The 20,620-nt window shown below is 37.9% G+C and overlaps 1 protein-coding gene across 1 annotated transcript; it reads right to left on the bottom strand.

Annotated features, from left to right (window-relative positions):
• Positions 1-13,922: 13,922 nt before the first annotated feature.
• TEX55 (testis expressed 55) lies at positions 13,923-19,269 on the bottom strand. The gene is made up of 5 exons (XM_073009617.1): positions 18,720-19,269; positions 18,488-18,623; positions 17,635-18,346; positions 16,900-17,043; positions 13,923-13,991 (listed from the first exon to the last, which is right to left on the bottom strand). The coding sequence occupies exons 1-5, from the start codon at positions 19,267-19,269 to the stop codon at positions 13,923-13,925; spliced, it is 1,611 nt and encodes a 536-aa protein (XP_072865718.1).
• Between the last annotated feature and the right edge of the window lie 1,351 nt (positions 19,270-20,620).

Raw genomic sequence — 20,620 nt, 5'->3', positions numbered from 1 at the left:
GCTGCCTTTATTTAACACAATGTTTTCCAGGCTTATAAAAGTCATAGTTATGTATCAGTACCTTATTCCTTTTTATGGCTGAATAAAAATCCATTATATAGATATGTCACATTTTTTCATTTTGAACTAAAATTTTTTTGATTGTGGTAAGAACACATAAAGTAAAATTTGCCATTATAACCATTTTAAAGTGTACAGTTCAGTAGTGTTAAGTATATTCACATTGTTGTGCAACAGATCTCCACAACTTTTTCATCTTGCAGAACTGAAAGTAAATCCATTAAATTGCTCCCTATTTGCCCTACTCTTAGTCCCTGGTAATCAGCTTTCTACTTTCTGTTTCTGTAAATTTGACTACTTTAGATATCTCATATAAGTAGAATGATATAATATTTGCTTTTTGTGACTGGTTTATTTCATTTAGCATAATGTCCTCCAGGTTTATCTATGATGTAGCAATTGACAAGATTTCCTTCTTTTTTAAGGCTAAATAATATTCCATTGTATGTATAGACTATATTAAAAAATCTATTAATCAGTTGATGGATGTTTGGGTTGTTTCCATCTTTTTGGTTATTATGAATGCTGCTATGAGCATTCGTGAACAAGATTTTTTGTGGACATATGTTTTCAATTCTCTCGGGTATATACTTTTGTATTAGTCAATTTTCATACTGCTGTGAAGAAATACGTGAGATGGGGTAATTTATAAAGAAAAAGAGATTTAATGGACTCTCAGTTTCACATGGCTAGGAAAGCCTCACAATCATGGCAGAAGGAGAAAGAGGAGCAAAGTCATGTCTTACATGGTGGGAGGCAAGAGAGCATGTGCAGGGGAACTGCCCTTTAGAAAACCATCAAATCTCATGAAAACTCATTCACTATCATGAGAACAGCATGGGAAAATCCTGCCCCTATGATTTAATCACCTTCCACTGGGTCCCTCCTGTGACACATTGGGATTATGGGAGCTACAATTCAAGATGACATTTGACTGGGGACATGCCAAACCCTATCAACCTAGGTGTAGAATTACTGTCATGTAATAACACAATGTTTCACTTTTTGAAGCACTGCCAAATTGTTTTCCAAAGTGGCTGCACCATTTTACATTTCACTAGCAGCATATGAGGGTTCTAATTTTCCTATATCCTCACTGATACTTATTGTCTTTTTGATTATAGTGAGTGTAAGGTGATCTCTCATTGTGGTTTTGATTTACATTTTTCGAATGACTAATGGTGTCATATTTATTCTTTAAACCGAAGAAGGGAGGAGAAAGATGAAGGAAAACTGCTCAAGTAGCTTTGCTCTTACCATGAGGAAATCAGGGTGGCTGGGGAATTATTTGAGTGAGGGTAATCAGAATTGCTCGGGTAAAATCCCATATTACTACTGTTGATAATAATATTACTAAAATAATCGGGTAAAATCCCATATTACTACTGTTGATAATAATATTACTAAAATAATCAGGACTAGCAATGCCCATTACTGTTCTAAGTGTTTTCATAAACATCTCTAACAACACTTGAGACACTCATACTTCATAGCTGTATAAAAAACCTGTTTTTCATAAGCTTCTTTAAAGGATTTCTTCAAAGGAGGTCATGTATTTTGATCTCCAGTTACTCTGACATTGAAACATTTATTTTCCTTTTATATTCGACATAGCCATCCATGTCCTCTGTCAGTTTTACTCAAAAGGGTCAGTTCTGAGACGCCTCTTTGTTTTTCTGCTTGACAGTAAGTTCCACCCAGATTCTTTAGTGTTTACTCCTGGCTTGGGACTACTTCCTTCCACTTAGGGACTAAGAGCTGAATACACTTTTAGCTGATTGAGCTTCCATATTAGATAGCTCTTTCAGTAGAGAGCCTGAGTCATTGCATATGAAGCTTGATCTTCATTTTCTCCCTTTTCTTCTTAGACAAACATCTTCAGACAGGTTCGCTGTACCATACCAAGCCCATCCCTCTGATCCATTGCCTCATTCTGAAAGGTCAAAGATGACAGTTGTGAAAGGCATCCCAGAAAGCCAACAAGAAAGGCTAAAGTGGCTGGTGTGGTTGGGCCCTAAATGTTCTGCTTTAAGAAACATAGCAAAATTGTCTGGTCTTAGGATTGAAAACTAGTGAACTAAATTTAATCATTAATTTCATTTGTTGTTGATAACATTTGAGTTTTTATCACTAAAATATTATTGGTCCATTTATCTTTGGATTATTTTATTCACCCAACTAATTGTTATGAACTTAGTTGTGTAACTCAAACTTTTCCCACAGGTTTACTGCAAGTTTATCAGCTTTCACCTAGTTTTGCCAGCCCACAGTCAACAGAGCTCCTTATCTGTTTGAATAAGAACAATTTATTGAGTTTGAGCACACATACATTTTGTGGACAACTGAAAAAAAAAAAAACAAGTAAACTTTGAAATTATAAAGCGATTTTTATGTAATTTTAAGAAATGAAAGATATAAAAAATTAGAGTTTGTGCATGATTGTTCAAACAGAAGCTTAATTTATTGTAATTCAATCATATAACCACACCAATGCATCAATTAAACAATATAAAAAATCAAGTCTCCATAATGTTCAAATAGAAATTAAATGGAAGGTTCATATCACAAAAGTAGTATCAGATGATCATCTCAGTTATGATCTTCAGGCAGACACACTCATACCAGACAGACCAAGTTAAGGTTTTTTGCATGAAAATACCCGTTGAACTGGTTATACATTCCACATGATGCAGATACTCTTTAGGGGAAATGGTAATGAGAAAGTGATGTTCTGCCTCACCCACAGGTGTGTATGGAGTAGTATAACATGTTTGAGTTTTGCTGTAGATTAAAAATCAGAAGCGAGCTATCCATAGGAAAAAATTAGAATCACATCCACTAATGGCAGAATATAACAAACAAGGTTAAAGAAGAAACAGTAAAAATAAAAAAGAGATATTACAACAATAATCTTTCATTAAGAGAAAAAGTACTGTCATAAATTCTTTCTCACACATTTTCTGATTACACATTTTGTAAATAGCTTGGAGACAGATTTGTATGCTTTATAAGAAGTACATATAAATTGCTAGTTGTGATTTGTGAACTTATTATTCAGAGATTTAGGGTATTGAAATATCAGTGAATGCATATGTATAATGTGTGTATTTTTGTATGATTATCCAGAGATATCTGTAATTGTTATGTAAAGTTTACATAGATATCCTATAGATTTTTTACTTAAAAATTAAGAACACATTCAGATAGAGTCACCACCAATGTCTATTCAAAGCCATTTTGTTTTTTAGATGGAAAACAACATAGTATTGACACATGATTGTAAACAATACTGAAGAGAGGCTCGTTCTTTGTAGATTTCACATTTTGTCTCTGGTTTTCATCATTTCCTGCACCTAGGGAGAATGAAAAACAATTTTTTCCACTTGCAATTTTGGTTTACTTGGAATTACCATATTTTGTTAGGCTAAAATATGTAGAGATTCAAAATACAGAAATCCGTATATTGAGCTGGTGCAAATAATTTGTACTTTGCTACATCAAGGACATATGTTACAGTCTCTATGGGAACCATTATAAAATATCATGAGGATTATTAGAACAGTGACCACATTCTGTATAAGACTGTCACAGTAGATCCGTGTCACAGTAGATCATATATATGTGTCAAAGCCCATAGAATGTATGACACAAAGAAAGAACCCTAATGTAAACTATGGTCTTTAGTTAAAAATAATATATCAAATACTGGCTCACCAATTTGTAACAGGTGTACCACACTAATGCAAAATGTTAATAATAGGAGAAATTCGTGGTGGGAGATGAGGGAAGGGTAAGGAGATATATGGAAACTGTTCTTTCTGCCCAAGTTTTCTATAAATTTAAAACTGCTCTAAAAATAAAGTTTGCTAATTTAAAAAATTTCCTCAATAAAAAAACAACAAAAAATAAAAGTAGATAACTTCTAAGCCAATAGAGGGAAAATGGAATGATAAAAGAAGGCTAAAAGTAAAGAAAAAGAAACATAACAAGTAGGACAAATAGCACATAGCAAAACAAGAGATTTAACCTCAAATATATCTTTAATTGTATTGATTATAAATGGTTAAAAACTTGCCAGATTTGAGTATTAATGATAAAAAGCAAAAACTCAACTATATGCTATTTATAAAAAAAGTATCTGAAACATAAGAACAGAGGAAAATTAAAAGTAATAAGGATAGAAAAATATAATACAATTTACATGTTAACAAAAATAAATCTGGTATTGCCACAATAATGTTGAACCAAGCGGTCAGAGTACGTGATATACCTCTTTATAATAAATAGTTTAATTTGCCGGAAATAAATAAGAATTCTAAATTCATATGCACTTAATAACATAACCCCAAGCACATATACACAGCAAAAACTGAGTGAACTACAGGGAGATAGACAAATTCACAATCATATTAGAAGACTTGAACAACATGTTTAGTAAGCCTGACCTAATGGATACATTCAGAACACTTACCAATGATTGCAGAATAAACCTTTTTTTAAAACTACAAAAAATTTATTCACAACTATTAACCATATGCTGTGTTATAAAGCAAGTAAACACATTTCAAAGATTTGATGTTATACAAAGTATGTTCTATGAGCAAAGTGCAACTGACTTAGAAACCAAAAGAACTACAAAATCCAATCTCTAATAATTTGTACAAATAATATAATGTCCCCAAACCTATGAGTTGAAGAAGAAATTATAATACATATTAGAAACTATTTAGAACTAAATTAAATGAAAATACTATATATTTAAATTTATTGATAAAACTTTAAATGCATATATTATTTTTTAACAAGGAGGTTCTGCTTCCTAAATACAGGAAAAGGCACTTAAAAATGACTCCTGCAGATAACAGCTGCATACAATGGACAAAATACAACACCCACCTCACCCACCACAAACAAACCAATGCAAAAATCAAACCAAACTAAAACATAACTTCCTGAAGGCTCTAGAGCCTAAACAAAGACAGATATATTTTAAAGGAAAGTCTAAACTTGGACCAAGTGACTAAAATGAGTTCTTCATTTTTTCAGCTTTGACCCAATAGAAATCACAGTCATAGACCGCTGTGGCAGTGCAAGAATGCCTAAAACTCTGATAAGAAATCCTGCTGTCTTTCTGTATGGAAGAATCAGGGGAAGTAGCCTGGCCAAATATGAACAGTTTCTGAAGAGTGAGGGAGAATTCTGAAAGGAGAAAAAGATTCTCCAATATTGTGTATGAACTTCAGGCTGACCCCTAGAACATGTACTCATAGGATAGATTCAAAGTAATGTGAATTGATCTGAGCGATGACCTGTTAATCACATGAGGCAAGAGAGAACTTACACTTTGAATTTAACCATACTAACTGCCATTTAAAAAAAATCAACATTCATCAGAAAACTATAGCTAATCTCAGACTACACAATATAATAATAATAATATCCCAGGTTGTCTAAAATTATTCTACTTATAGAAAGCATAGAAATTCACTTTAAATGAAAAAGACAATCAACAGATGCCAACTCTAAGATGATCTGGTGTTGAGGTTACTAGAGAAGCACTTTATTTTTGAGACAGAGTTTCGCTTTGTCACTCAGGCCAGAGTGCAGTGGTGCAATCTTGGCTCACTGCAACCTCCGCCTCCTGGGTTCAAGTGATTCTAGTGCCTCAGCCTCCTAAGTAGCTGGGATTACAGGTGCATGCCATCACACCCAGCTAATTTTTTGTTGTTGTTGTTGAGACAGAATCTCACTCTGTCACCTAGGATGGAGTGCAGTGGCACGATCTCAGCTCACTGAAACCTCCGCCTCCCAGGTTCACACCATTCTCCTGCCTCAGCCTCCTGAGTAGCTGGGACTACAGGCGCCTGCCACCATAGCTGGCTGATTTTTTGTATTTTTAGTAGAGACAGGGTTTTACCATGTTGGCCAGGCTGACTTTGAACTCCTAGCCTCAAGTGATCTGCCCACCTTGGCATCCCAAAGTGCTAGGATTATAGGCATGAGCCACTGCACTTGGCTCTAGACAAGCACTTTAAAGCAGCTATAATAACTAACTATGCTCAATCAAATAAAGGAAAATACACTGGAAATGAAGGAAAGTATAGGAAATAGAAGACAGATAGAAAGTAAAAAAAAATGAACTGAAGAAACCACATGGGGATCCATCAAGGGAGTGAGAGGACATAGAAAACAGAGAAGAGCAAAGCTGAGCAGCCAGTCACCTGCGACTGGCCTGGAGGCAAGAGAAGCTCCCCAATAAGGGGAAGGGGTGAGAACCCCCAGGGGATCCACACTACCTACAGGGACTTACGCAATCCTAGGAATGGAAGAACACCCATGACTCCCGCAGGGTCTCTAGACTGATACTGAGAGTCATCTAGAGTTTCTGCAGAAGCAACACTAAAGTCCACAGGGACACCCATAGGCCTTGGGTGCTGGAGCAGCCTGGTGCAAGCTGCCATAGCCCCAATAAAGGCCACAATCATGTTGCCAGAGAGTAGTCAGATTGCTCCACTCCCCGTCACCAGATAAGGCTCAGTGTCAGCTTCCAGCACAGTGGTCCCACACCTGCCTGAACTCTGGCAGGAGACACAGTTCCTGCTTTTCTCCAGGAAGTACCCAAACAGCAGATCAGGTTACTCCACCCACCCCTGCTGCTCCTAGGCAAGTGTAACATGCTGGCTGGGGCTTCCAGCAGAGAAGACCTGCCTCTGCCTAAACTCTGTGGGCAGTGCAGCTACGTGTTCTCCCAGGAAGCACCTGGATGGTGGGCCAGATTACTCCACCCAACCACTGCTCCTAGACATGCAACACTCCCTGGCTGGAGCTTCCACACAGTGGCCACACCTCTGCCTGAACTCTATGGGTGGGCACAGCTCTGTGTTCCCCCAGGATATGCCTGGATAAAGTGACTTCATTCACCCCTGCTATTCCTAGCTAGGTGGGACTTACTGATTTGTGCAGCTCCCAAGCAAAGGGAAATTCTCAGAACAATGAAAGGGGTGAGACACCCAGGTTCTCAGGCTGGTGGGGGAGCGGGTGTGCCTCCCGCCACAGGGCCAGTTAGGGAAGGGTATGACCTGACTGCCAGCTGTGGCTCCATGCCTGAGGGAGCCCTGCAGTCCAGAACACCTAACAAAGGAAAGGCAGGTACAGAGCTAGTGATTGGTGACAGCTACCCCAAACTCCAGGAGTGAACCTAGTTGAGGGGGAGTGGTCATCTCTCTCCCCTCTACTGCAGAGCACTACTGTGAATGTGTCAAAATACGAAAGAGCAGAGGGCTAACAGCCTATCTGCTGGCTACTACTCTTAAGCACCACTACTGGATTTCAGCCCAAATTATAACACTAAAAATATTTTGCCAGTATACAGCATCTGTGAAACCTAAAGTAAAAACCCAGCCACAAAAATCCTGCACAGAGCATTGGCCCTCTGAAAGCAAGCAGAAATGAAGCCAACTGATTATACTCAACTCCCATCACAGGTAAAGAAACACTAGCCCTAACACATGAGAAAGAATCAATGCAAAATCTCTGGTAATTCCAAAAACCAAAGTGACCCTTTACCTCCAAATTAACAGACTAGTCCCCCAGCAATGGTTTTAAACCAGATTGAAATGACTGAAATGACAGACATAGAATTCAGAATCTGCATGGCAAGAAAGATCATTGAGATCCAGCAGAAAGTTGAAACCCAACCTAAGGAATCCACTAAAATGATTCATTTTAGGAACTGAAAGATGAAATAACCATTTTAAGACAGAACAAAATTGAACTTATAGAATTGAAGAATTCACTTCAAGAATGACTAATACGGTTAGAATCATTAACAGCAGAATTGACCAAGGTGAGGAAAGAACATCAGAGCTGGAAGACCAGTTTTTTGAATCAATTCAGTTGACAAAAGTTTTTTATTTTTTATTTAAAAAAATGAATAAAACTTCCAAAAAGAGTGGGATTGTGAAGGGACCAAATCTATGACTCACTGGCATTCCTGAGAGAAAACGAGAGAAAATAAACAACTTGGAAAACAGTGAGGATATAGTTCATGAAAATTTCCCCAATCTTACCACAGAGGTGGACATAAAAATTTAAGAAAAATAGAGAACCTCTGTGAGATACCATACAAGACAACCATCCCCAAGGCACATAGTCATCAGATTCACCAAGATGAACATAAAAGAAAAAAATCTTAAAGGCAGCCAGAGAGAGAGATCAGGAACCTACAAGGGGAACACAATCAGGCTAGCAGCAGACCTCTCAGCACAAGATTGGAAAAACCATTACCAGCCACTATAGAAATACCCCAAAGTACACAGACCAACGACACTATGAAACAACTACATTAACAAGTCTGCAAAATTAGCCAGCATGATGATGACAGGACCAAATTCACACATAACAATATTAACCTTAAATGTAAATGGGCTAAATGCCCCAATTAAAAGACACAGAATGGCAAGCAGGATAAAAGACAAGACCCACTGGTGTGTTGAACTCAAGAGACATCTCACATGCAAAGACACACACAGGCTCAAAATTAAGAGATGGAGGAAAATTTACAAAGCAAATGGAAAGCAGAAAAAAGCAGGGGTTACAATCCTAGTTTCTGACCAAATAGACTTTAAACCAACAAAGGACAAAAAAGACAAGGGCATTACAAAATGGTAAAGGGTTTGATTCAGGAAGAAGAGCTAACTCTTCTAAATACATATGCACTCAATACAGGAGCACCCAGATTCATAAAACAAGTTATTAAAGACCTACAAAGAGACTTAGAGCCCCATACAACAATAGTGGGAGACTTTAATACCCCACTGTCAGTATTGGACAGATCATTGAGACAGAAAATTAACAAAGATATTCAGGACTAGAACTCAGCTCTGGACCAACTGGACCTGATAGATATCTACAGAACTCTCCACCTTAAAACACAGAATATACATTTTTTTGGTGCCACATGGCACTTACTCTAAAATTAATCACATAATTGGAAGTAAAACACTTCTCAGCAAATGTAAAAGACGTGAAATCATAACAGTCTCTCAGACTGCAGTCCAATCAAATTAGATCTCAAGATTAGGAAACCCACTCAAAACCACACAACTACATGGAAATTGAACAACCTGCTCCTGAATGACTTTGGGGTAAACAATGAAATTAAGGCAGAAATCAAGAAGTTATCTGAAACCAATGAGAACAAAAAGACAACATACCAGAACTTCTGGGATATAGCTAAAGCAGTGTTAAGAGGGAAATTTATAGCCCTAAATGCACATCAAAAAGCTAGAAAGGTCTCAAATTGTCACCCTAACATCACAACTTAAAGAACTAGAGAACTAAGAGCAAGCAAACTCCAGAGCCCGTAGAAGGCAGGAAATTACCAAGCTCAGAGTGAAACTGAAAGAGATAGAGACACAAAAAATCCTTCAAAAAATCAATGAATTCAGGAGCTGGTTAAAAAAAAATATCAATAGATAGACTGCTAGTTAAAGTAATAAAAAAGAAAAGAGAGACGATTCAAATGAACACAATGAGAAATGATAAAGGGGATACCACCACTGACCCCACAGAAATACAAATAACTATCAGAGAACACTAGAAGGTATCACACCAGATGAATTCAAATTATACTACAAAGCTACAGTAACTAAAACAGCATGGTACTGGCATAAAAACAGACACATAGACTAATGGAACAGAATGGACAACTCAGAAATATATCCATGCACTTACAGTCAACTAATTTTTGACAAAGATGCCAATAATATATATTGGGGGAAAGAACAGACTCTTTAATAAATGGTGCTTGGTAAACAGGATGTCCATATGCAGAAGAATAAAACTACATCCCTATCTTTCACTATATACAAAAATCAACTCAAAATGGATTACAGACTTAAATGTAAAACCTGAAACTTCGAAAATACTAGAATAAAACATTGGAAAAAAAGCAATAGAACATTGATCTGAATGAAGATTTTTAGGTAAGACCTCAAAAGTACAGGCAACAAAAGCAAAACTAGACAAATGAGATTACATCAAGTAATCTCAAGTAATCTAGCCTCATTAAAAAAGGCTTCTCTGCACAGCAAACAAAATGAGTTAAGAGACAACCTACAAAGTGGGAAAAATTATTTGCAAACTATTCATCTGACAAAGGATTAATAACTAGAGGAACTCAGACAACTCAGCAAAAAATAACACTACTTAAAAAAAGCAAAATATCTGAATATACATATCTCCAAATAAGATATACAAATGGTCAAGGCACATAATGGGAAAATGCTCAATATTACTAATCATCAGGGAAATGCAAATCAAAACCACAATGAGATGCCATCTCATCCCAGTTAGAATGGCTATTATCAAAAAGACCAAAAAACAAACAACTAAAAAAAAAAGAAAAACCAAACCACCAAACAAACCAAGTGCTAGTGGAGATACAAAGAAAGAGGAATACTTCACACTATTGGTGTAAATGTAAAGTATTACAGCCATTATGAAAAACATATCAAGTTTTCTAAACAAAACTAAAAACAGAACTACCATATAGTCGAGCAATCCCACTGCTGGCTATTATTTCCAAAGGAAAGGAAATCAGTGTTTTGAAGAGATATCTGCACTCCCATGTTTACTACAGCACTATTCAAAAGATCCAAGGTAAGGAATCAACCTAAGTGTTTATCAACACATGAATGGATAAAGAAAATGTGGCACATATATATAACGGAATACTATGCAGACATAAAAAGAAGGAAGTCCTGTTATTTGCAGCAACATGGATGGAACTGGAGGTCTTCATGTTAAGTGAAATAAGCCAGGCACAGAAAGACAAATATTGCATGTTTTCACTCATATGAGATCTAAAAATGTGGATCTCATGGAGGCAGAATAGATTCATGGTTACCAGAGGCTAGGAAGGGAAAAGGGGAAGGGAAGAGGTAGAGAAATTGGTTATGGGTACAAAATACAGTTAAAAGGAATAAGTTCTCATATTTAGTACAGTGAGAAAACTATAGTTAATATTTTATTGTATATTTCAAAATAGCTAGAAGAGAAGAATTATAATGTTCCCAAAAGAAAAAAAAGATAAATGTTTTAGGTAGTAAATATTTCAATTATCCGATTTGATCATTACACATTGTATATATGTATGAAAATATCACATGCACCTTAAAAATATGTGCAACTATTATGTATCAGTGAGAAAAGTACCAAAGCAAGTAAGTTGAACCACTGTAGCTACTTCTATTCAGCATTAATTAAACAGGACATCCCTAACCAGTGTCAGCATTCCAACAGGAAATGGATGGCATACTTATAATAGAATTCAGTGAGAGTTTATTTATAAATGGGCTATTTGAAAAGAATTAGGCAGGGGGAGTCACATGGGACAATATCCAAATATAATAATAATAATATAAATAATAATCCAAAGCTAGTAGCAGTTGAACTTACTTTAGGGTTGAAGGGTCAAGGAGAGAGAACATTGCTGGAATTCAGAAGAAAATAGTCATATAAAATAAGATACTGTGAGACAGCTTAAGACAGACAGATCAAGGTGACCTCTTAGGGGAGAAAGCCAGGAGAATAAACCTGATTTCACCTTGTTTCCTCCTTATAATCATCTTCCAGGGTTTTCCATTGGCTTAACCCAATTGGAAGTCAGAAGGAATGAGAGCCTGTTGATTTGGTAATTCCAAGTTAGTATTTTTGTGGTAGAGAAGACAGGAAGGTGGATCTGAAGAGTCAAAGAGAAGATATATCATACATGCAATAAAACAAGGAGGAAAAAAGGAAAAGGATTGTAAAGGCCAAAATAAAACTGTTACTTTTACATATATCTGTAGAAACACCTAAAGAATAAACACATACATTATTGGAATTAATAATTTGAGTTTAGTAAGGTTGCTGGATATAAGATCAACAAAAAGCTTAATTGTACTTTGTACAAGCAATAAGACGGTCTTGTTTTGAAGCAAAGATGGACAAATATACTATATAATTCAAGTAGAGCAATATGGAAGATATAGTTGTTTTACTAAAAGGCACTTGGTCAACTCGATATCTGACTGGAAGAAAATGAAACTTGACCCCACCTTACACCTGGCACAAAATCAATTCCAGACCAATTGTGGATATAAATGTGAAAGGCAACAAACAAACAAAACCAACCCCCACCCCCTGCTCTTTAAAAAGACCAACCACAAAGAAACTTTCATGAGATATTATGGAAAACTATGGTCGACTGGGTGCTATGGCTCATGCCTGTAATCCTAGCACTTTGGAAGGCCAAGGTGGGCGGATCATTTAAGGTCAGGAGTTTAAGACCAGCCTAACCAACATGGTGTATTCCTGTCTCTACTAAAAATACAAAAAATTTAGCCGGGCGGGGTGGCGCATGCCTGTAGTCCCAGCTACTCGGGAGGCAGGATAATCCCTTGAATCTGGGAGGTGGAGGCTGCAGTGAGCCAATATTGCGCCAATGCACTCCAGCCTGAGCGACACAGCCCGTCAAGAGCTTGGGCTAAGGGGAAGCTTCTAAAATAGGACACTGAAAATGCTAATCATAAAACAAGAGATGGTTAAATTTGACTATATTAAAATCAATAATTTCTGTTCACGCAAAGATACATTTAAGAGAAATAAAGGGAAGACACAGTGGAAAGACACCTGCAACAAGCATAATTAACAAAGAAGTCATAACCAGAATATATGGAAAATTGTACCAATGATTAAGAAAAAGACAAACAATACAATAGAAAAATAAGTATTTCCAAATGGCCAATAAAGAAATGAAAAGATATGCAACTGCCTTAGTAATCAGGAAAAAGTAAAATGAAATTGCAATGATATGTTACTATTCACCTATCGAAATGGCTGATGCTAAAAACACTGATAGTAGTAAGCATTGGTAAGGATGTGGAACAACTGGAACTCTTATACACTGCTGGTGGGAACATAAATGGGTATAATCACTCTGGGAAATTGTTTGAAATAATCTACTAAAGCTGAGGAAACACATACCCTATGATCCAGCAATTACTCTTCAAGGTCTGCATTCAAGAGAAATGTGTTACCAAAAGACATGTGCAAGAAGGTTTACAGCAAAAATTTTTGTAATAACTCCAAGTTGGAAACAACCTGAATTCCCATTGAAGGTAGGATACATTATGGTATTCTACACAATGAATACTGTACAGCAGGCTTGTCCAACCTGCAGTTTGTGGGCTGCATGTGGTCCAGGACAGCTTTGAATGAGACCCAACAAAAATTCGTAAACTTTCTTAAAATATTATGAGATTTTTTTTGGCTTTTTTTTTTTTCTCATCAGCTCATCAGCTATCATTGTTAGTGTCTTTTACGTGTGGCCCCAATTTGTCTTCCAAAGTGGCCCAGGGAAGCCAAAAGATTGGACACCCCTGCCAATTAAAATGAATGAACTATTGCCACATACAACAGCATGGATCAATCCCAATGACATAATTTTAAGAAACCAGATACAATTGATTACATACGATATGGTTCCCTTTATATACAGTTCAAAAGCTGACAAATATAAACACAAGTGTTTCATGGTTCCGGTTTAGTGATAAAATTATAAAGAAAAGCAAGGAGGTCATTGCCATAAAGGTCATAAAGAATCCTTTTGTGGGAAGTAATAACTGTGAGGGAAAGGAGGGGGCCTTCTGGGATGCTGGTTATGTTTTATTTTTTTTTTTTTAAACTTGAATGGTAATCAAAGGTATGTTTACTTCATAAGAATTCAGAGTTGTACGTACTTTGTTCTATACACTTTGCTGTATGTGTGCTGTATTTTACAATAAAGAGAATTAAAAAGTTGTTCTTTTTCTCCAATTCTATACCTGGCACAGCATAAAATTCAGGGGGTCCTCTGGCTTTTCATAGACTAAGTTTTCAGTAATCTGCTGAGAGAGAGAGAGCATAAGGCAACACATTATGGCTCTGAGCAAAAGTTATGTGGTCAGGTTATATTTGATGCTATCTCTCCCACTAACCTAACACATACCATAGCTTTTGTTTTTTTCAGAGATGGGTTCTCACTCTGTCACCCAAGATGGAATGCAGTGGTACTATCATAGTTCATAGCTCACTACAGCTTCAAACTCCGGGGCTCAAGGAATCCTCCTGCCTCAGCATCCTGAGTAGCTAGGACTATAGGTGCACACCACTATTTCCGGCTCACTGTGGTATTTTGAAGAAATTAAGTAACAGCTTACTTTATTATTACCAATAAAATTAGGCAAATTAAGGTAAAATTTAGAGAAATAAAAATTTAGTATAAATAGCAATTGATATTTTCACTAGTTTCCAAGATCAAAGAGATAGTGAGAAAGTTTGGAAGAAAATATTTGTTTTGAGAATTGTGATCTTGCTAGATTGAGAAATTAATAAATTATTTGCTTTGAAGAACAGTACGAGAAAAACTTTTTGAATAAAAATTTTAAAACACTGCACAATTTTGCATAGAAACTTCCTTCTGAGACATTTGATTATAAATGGCAAAAATGATGTTCAGTATTATAATATTATGAAAAAGTATATATAAAACTTTAGATTCACTTCCATACTTTTGTTATTAGTGAATAAATTAAAAAATTATAATAAAGTAAGCACAATTCTCACTTGCGGGGCATAACAATCAGGCAAATTTCAGGATAAAATATTCAGGTCTATCTAAGGCACCAACATCATTCCATTATATGTTTTATATCTATTTCTGTTGAACACATATTTAATTACTATTTTTTCGTATAACAATGTTGCATGCATAAGCATTTTTTTCTTCACAGGTGAAGAAAATTATAAAATGATTAAAACTCTACTGTCTCAATGGAAGTCTCAACAGATTTCATCCTTCAGTTTAATAATTAGTAGTTCTTTAATTAAAGCCAAAAACCCAGACATTAGTACTCTTCCAACAAAAAGACATTTGAAAAAGGAAAAGGCATAGACCAAGGTTAATGAAGTAGACATCACTTATCCTTATTTTATGTGAGGAATCTTAGGTTCACAAAAGTTAAGTAATTTTTCCCAAATCACAAAGATAAGAAGTGCAAAGTTAGGATTTGAGCCTTGGGCTAACAGATTACAAAATCTGTTCTCTTTCCTCTATGCTCTACTTCTTTACATTCAAAAATTTTCGGTTTAAAGGTTTTCATTTGAGGTAAGCCATTCTTATTTTACACCTTTCTAACCACAAGTTCCAGCACCACATACTGAGGTCAATGAGATTTGTAATTTGAAGAATTAGAAGCAATTTTAAAGTATTTCTTTTCCCCTCTAGAGCATGTGGATTCTTAGATGGTTACGAGATTGGTCATCTTTTGAAAGTATAGTCATGTTCCATATAGTGATGTGTTTCAAGATTTTAATGGAGTTGAAAAATTCCTATTGTCTAGTGACGTCATAGCTGTCATAGCTGTCATAATGCCATAGTGCAAAACATTAATCATGTGTCTGTGGTGATGCTGGTGTAAACAAACCTACTTTGCTACCAGTCGTATAAAAATATAGCACATGAAGTTATGACAGTACATCATACTTGAAAATAAATGACTATGTTGCTGGTTTATGTACTTGCTATGTGATTTATTTAGAATGTACTCTGTCTACCTATTTAAAAAAGTTAACTGTAAAACAGCAGGGAGGTTTTTCAGGGGGTATTCCAGGAGAAGGCATTGTTATTACTGGAGATGACAGCTCCATGCATTTATTGCCTCTGAAGACCTGCCGGTGGGACAAATTGTGAAGGCAGAAGACAGTGATACTGATGATCCTGACCCTGTAGGCATAGGTTAGTGTGTATTTGTGTCTTAGTTTTAAATCAAAAATGTTTAAAAAGTAGAAAAATAAAAGTAAAAAAAAATTAAAAAATAGAACCAAGATTATGGAATAAAAATATAAAGAAAAATATTTTTGTATAGCTGTACAACGTGTATTTTAAGCTAAGTGTTATTACAAAACAGAAGATTAAAAAATTTAAAAGTTTATAAATTTAAAAAGTTATAGTAAGCTAAGGTTAATTTAGTTTTGAAGAAAAACATGTTAAAAAAATTTAGTGTAGCCTAAGTGTTCAATGTTTCTAAAGTCTACAGTGTTGTACAGTAACATCCAAGGCCTTTACACTAACTCACCACGCACTCACTCACTGACTCACTCAGAGCAACTTCCAGGCCTGCAAACTCCATACATAGTTAAGTACTCCATAGCGGTGTACCATTTTTATCTCTCATATGGTAATTTTACTGTATGTTTTCTATGTTTAGATACACAAATACTTCCCACTGTGTTACAATTGCCTACAGTATTCATTATAATAATGTACAATACAAGTTTGTAGCCTAGGAGCAATAGGCTATACCATATAGCCTAAGTGTGTGGTAGGCTATATCATCTAGATTTGTGTATGTACACCGATGTTCACACAGTGACAAAATCGCCTAATGATGCATGTTTCAGAACTCTCAGAACATATCCTCATTATTAAGCAACACGTGATGGTATAATACTTCTCCCTGGATTGCCTTTTTCTCTCCTTTTCAGTTGATAATAGTTTGTCCTTCCTTCCTAGACTGGCTCTTTAACCCTTGGCCAAGTTTTTCTCTATCAACCAACCTACCTGATCTATAATCCCTCTGAATGGCTTCATACAATGGTATCATCTATTTGATGTTTATCATTTACTACTTATGGTAACTACATCTTAATGCACTTATTAACTTCTCAATTAGAATATATCCCTTTTTACAGAATACGCCCTTTCTTGTACCTCTTGAAAAACTTACAATTAAAGAGAGGAATTGAGAGGTTTACCTGGAATATTTGCAGAATGTGGTGTTTTTCCATATATTGGAGTGAAACTTGATAAGGATCTTCATAAACTATAGAAGGGAACCTTCTACGAGTTTGATTGCATATACGATAACTCTTTCCTTGCTCAATTTCTGAAAATTCATCCTGAAATTTAAATCCCCCCACCAAAGAATCCTTAGTAAATCTGAAGGGCCTAGGAATTGTCGTTATCAGTGAAATCTGATGTCAATGAGATCTTAACACCAGGAGCTGGAGAAAAGACACATTTTTAAGAGAGACTTGGATAATCCTCCAGGTCTCCAGGTGCAATATAATGCACCTCATGTCCTGGGAGGTACCCTAGGCATTGCCAATCAACTTCAAATACTTTTCCCTTCGCAGGGATCTCTAATCGACTCCAAATTCCCATCTCCTGGTAGAAGCCCAGAGAGGGAAAATGACTTAATATCACAGAGTTAGTTGCAGAACCAGGACTTAAAAGGCAGGTTTCCTGAATCCTGGTTTTTAATCCCTCCTGAACGGCCTTTGGGTAGTAGAGAAGGCAATACTTCTCTTTTATTTCCCATCCTTCTTTTGCCCTTCCTGAAATTATGGGTCACACATACCACAACATGTGGGTTTTTTCTTTATCCTTGATGCAATATATGCCCTTCCATCATACCCCTATTTCTACTCTCCAGGCCCCGTCTAGGTCTCTGATCTCCCAGGTAGGTATCAAATGCCCATTTAACTTACAGATTTGGTTACTACGGCTTGAGTTTTTTCTTGACTACTAATATGGTTCAATTTGGATGAGATGGAGGGGAGTCTTGGGAAAAGGGCTTGGTCTTTTGCTTGGAAATTACTGGTGAATCTGGCATCAACTGAGTGGTAGGCTGGGGTAGTGGTTGTATTTTGAGTTTCCATTTCAACTGAAAGCTTGGAATTGAGGTCTACTTGGCTGTCCTCAAATTTGCAGGGTTGTACTCTGTAGTCAGCCTCTTTGTCCTTCTTGCTATTGCCTAACTGGGGAAATATCCTGTCTTCAGACTGGCCACGTCTTTCATAGTAAGACAGTTGGTCTTTGTGATTAGCTTGTCTGTCTGCTAAGTGGTCAATCTGGTCAGATTCACTGTAGTCAGCCTTGTCAACTGGAGGTTGATCAGCATTACTGTGAGCTTGGTCAATAGTCTGGTGTTCAGCTAGTTCAGTGGCTTTGCCATACACTTGGTGGTAAGTCTTTACAGATGTTTTGTGGTCAACGAGGCCATGCGATCTGAGGTCAATCTGCTCAGAAGTTCCTTGGTCAGCCAGGCTAGCCAATCTGTAGTCAGTCTTCACAGAAGTTCTCCTAACTTTGCCTGACATTCTGCGGTCAATCTGTACTGAAGGTCTTTGGTCAGATGGTATGGATGACCCACTGTCAATCTGCACAGAAGGACTTCGGTCAGATGGTACGGATGACCCACTGTCAATCTGCACAGAAGGACTTCGGTCAGATGGTATGGATGACCCACTGTCAATCTGCACAGAAGGACTTCGGTCAGATGGTACGGATGACCCACTGTCAATCTGCACAGAAGGACTTCGATCAGATGGTACGGATGACCCACTGTCAATCTGCACAGAAGGTCTTTTCTCAGATAGTCTGGATAATGTGTATGTAATCTGCTCAGAAGTTATTCCCTCAGCCTTGTCAGATATTCTATGGTCCATCTGCTCGGAAGCTCTTCTCTCGGACTGGCCTGCCATTTTGTGGTCAGTCTGTTCAGAAGCTCTTCGGTTAGACTGTGTAGATAATCTACCACCAATATGCTCGGAAGTTCTTCTCTCAGCCTGGCCTGACATTCTGTGGTCAGTCTGTCTGGAACCTCTCTGGTCAGATGGCATAGACAGTCTACCATCAATCTGCCCAGAAGTTACTCTCTCAGCCTGGCTAGATAATCTTCGTTCAATCTGTTCAGCAGTTCTTTCCTCGGTCAAGCCAGACACCTGACCATCACTCTGTTCATACTGTACATTATTAGCTTGGCTAGATGCCTTGCCTTCAGTTTGTTCAGATGGTGTTTGGTCAACCTGATCATCTGCTCTAAGGTCAGAAACATTAGCAGGGTCGGATGCTCTGTGGCCAGCCTGACCAGGTGTACTATGCCCATTTTGTTCAGCTACTCCATTGGTAGTTTGGCTAAATATGTTGAACTTAGCCTGGCTAGGCACTCTTAGGGCAGTCTGGTCAGCTATTCTGTGAGCAGTGTGGTTATCTGCCTTCCTTTCAGCCTGGTTCTTCTGGTCGTCTTCTTCCTGGCCATTAGTGTGGCCAGCACTTGAGGGAGCGGCTGGGCTTTCATGTTCCAAGGGTTCAGCCAGAGCCTCCTGCGGAGGCTCTTCCATTTCCTGCCGCGTCCCTGACTGGTCTAGGTTGCCAGGCACTGTGGGTGGAGCTGGGCTGGGTCGTCTAGGTGACCCTTCAGGAACGCCACATGATTCCCACGGGCTTTGTTCGGGTCTCTGCGCGCGTCAGGGCGAGTGGCCGCCCCGCTGTTGTAAGTGGAGGGATGGCCGTCAGCTGACCCTGCAGGGCGCAGGCGAGCGCAGGGACTACGCCATTTCCTGAGAAGAGGCGATTCCCAGGCTCTGGCAGCTAGAGTTTCTCCTCCCCGCGCCGAGCGACCAGGCCACGGGGCTCTGTGCATCGCCACCTCGAGATTTACCCTCTTCCTTGTTTGCGGAGGTTCTCGGCAGTGTGTGAGAAAAAGGCCCTCTCTCAGGTACTGCTCCCCTGATTAACATCCCCCACCGCACCTCCAAATGTTAGCAGATGAACACACAACCAGCTGCACGAGGACCACAAACCTGAACAGAGGTTGTTGCTATTGCCAATAACTCAAATTCACACTTTGGTACTGAGTTTGTCTCTAATCACAGATGTAATGCACAGTATGGTGCTAGACTGGGCGCTGTGCTAAGTAAATAGTCTTGCTAAAAGTTACTCTTCTTTGACTCTATTCAGTGTTGTGGTAACACAACCACATTATATTCTTTTACATTTTTCAGTACTACCTTTACAGTGCCAGTGCTGTTTTCAGTAGTACCAGGAAGAGTTTAGTCTTACTAACACTCATGCTATTACAATCTTAGGGATCTGCCCTCACAAGAAAAGAATGTAAAGAAAAGAGTTTTGCTCTCCACCCCTAACACACCCCTTGGCAGTTTATTCCTGCAGGAGCGTCCTCTCCCCCATCCAAAGGACAGGTCACCAGTTGTTTTCCATCCCCTTTGGGTATAGCTGTCTTGGCAGTGGAAACTCCTGCCCCAAGGTGTTTTCTTGCTGAATTAGACATGTGATCTATGGCGGGAGAGCCAGAGAGAGGAGAGAAGATCCAGTGAGAATGGGTTCTAAAACTGCACCATCTAGTGGTCTTACCGCAGAGAGGCGAGTTAGAAGGCGGCCAAACCAGAGTTCCAGAAAGGAAGGGAGTAAGGAAAGTGTAGAAAGATACCAGAAGGAATATTTAGCAAGTGGAGAATTTGTATTTGATGGTGTCGGCCAGTGGGGCCCAGGTTTTGACATTTGGCCCTCCCCCTTTGCAATCAACCTTAAGAATGCACCTCAGAGTCAGTAAGCTGTCTACTTTCAGGAGTAGGCCAGTACAGAGGTGGTGATTGATGAGACATATTTGACCTTGCAAAGCCTGAAATCACTGAGGCAGGCCAAGGGTTGGTAGTGTGATGCCAGATATTC

Source organism: Chlorocebus sabaeus, chromosome 22, assembly GCF_047675955.1.
Source record: "Chlorocebus sabaeus isolate Y175 chromosome 22, mChlSab1.0.hap1, whole genome shotgun sequence".
NCBI classification, from domain to species: Eukaryota; Metazoa; Chordata; class Mammalia; order Primates; family Cercopithecidae; genus Chlorocebus; species Chlorocebus sabaeus.
The sequence above is the reverse complement of the archived record's forward strand: the minus strand, read 5'-3'. Positions and strand labels throughout refer to the sequence as shown.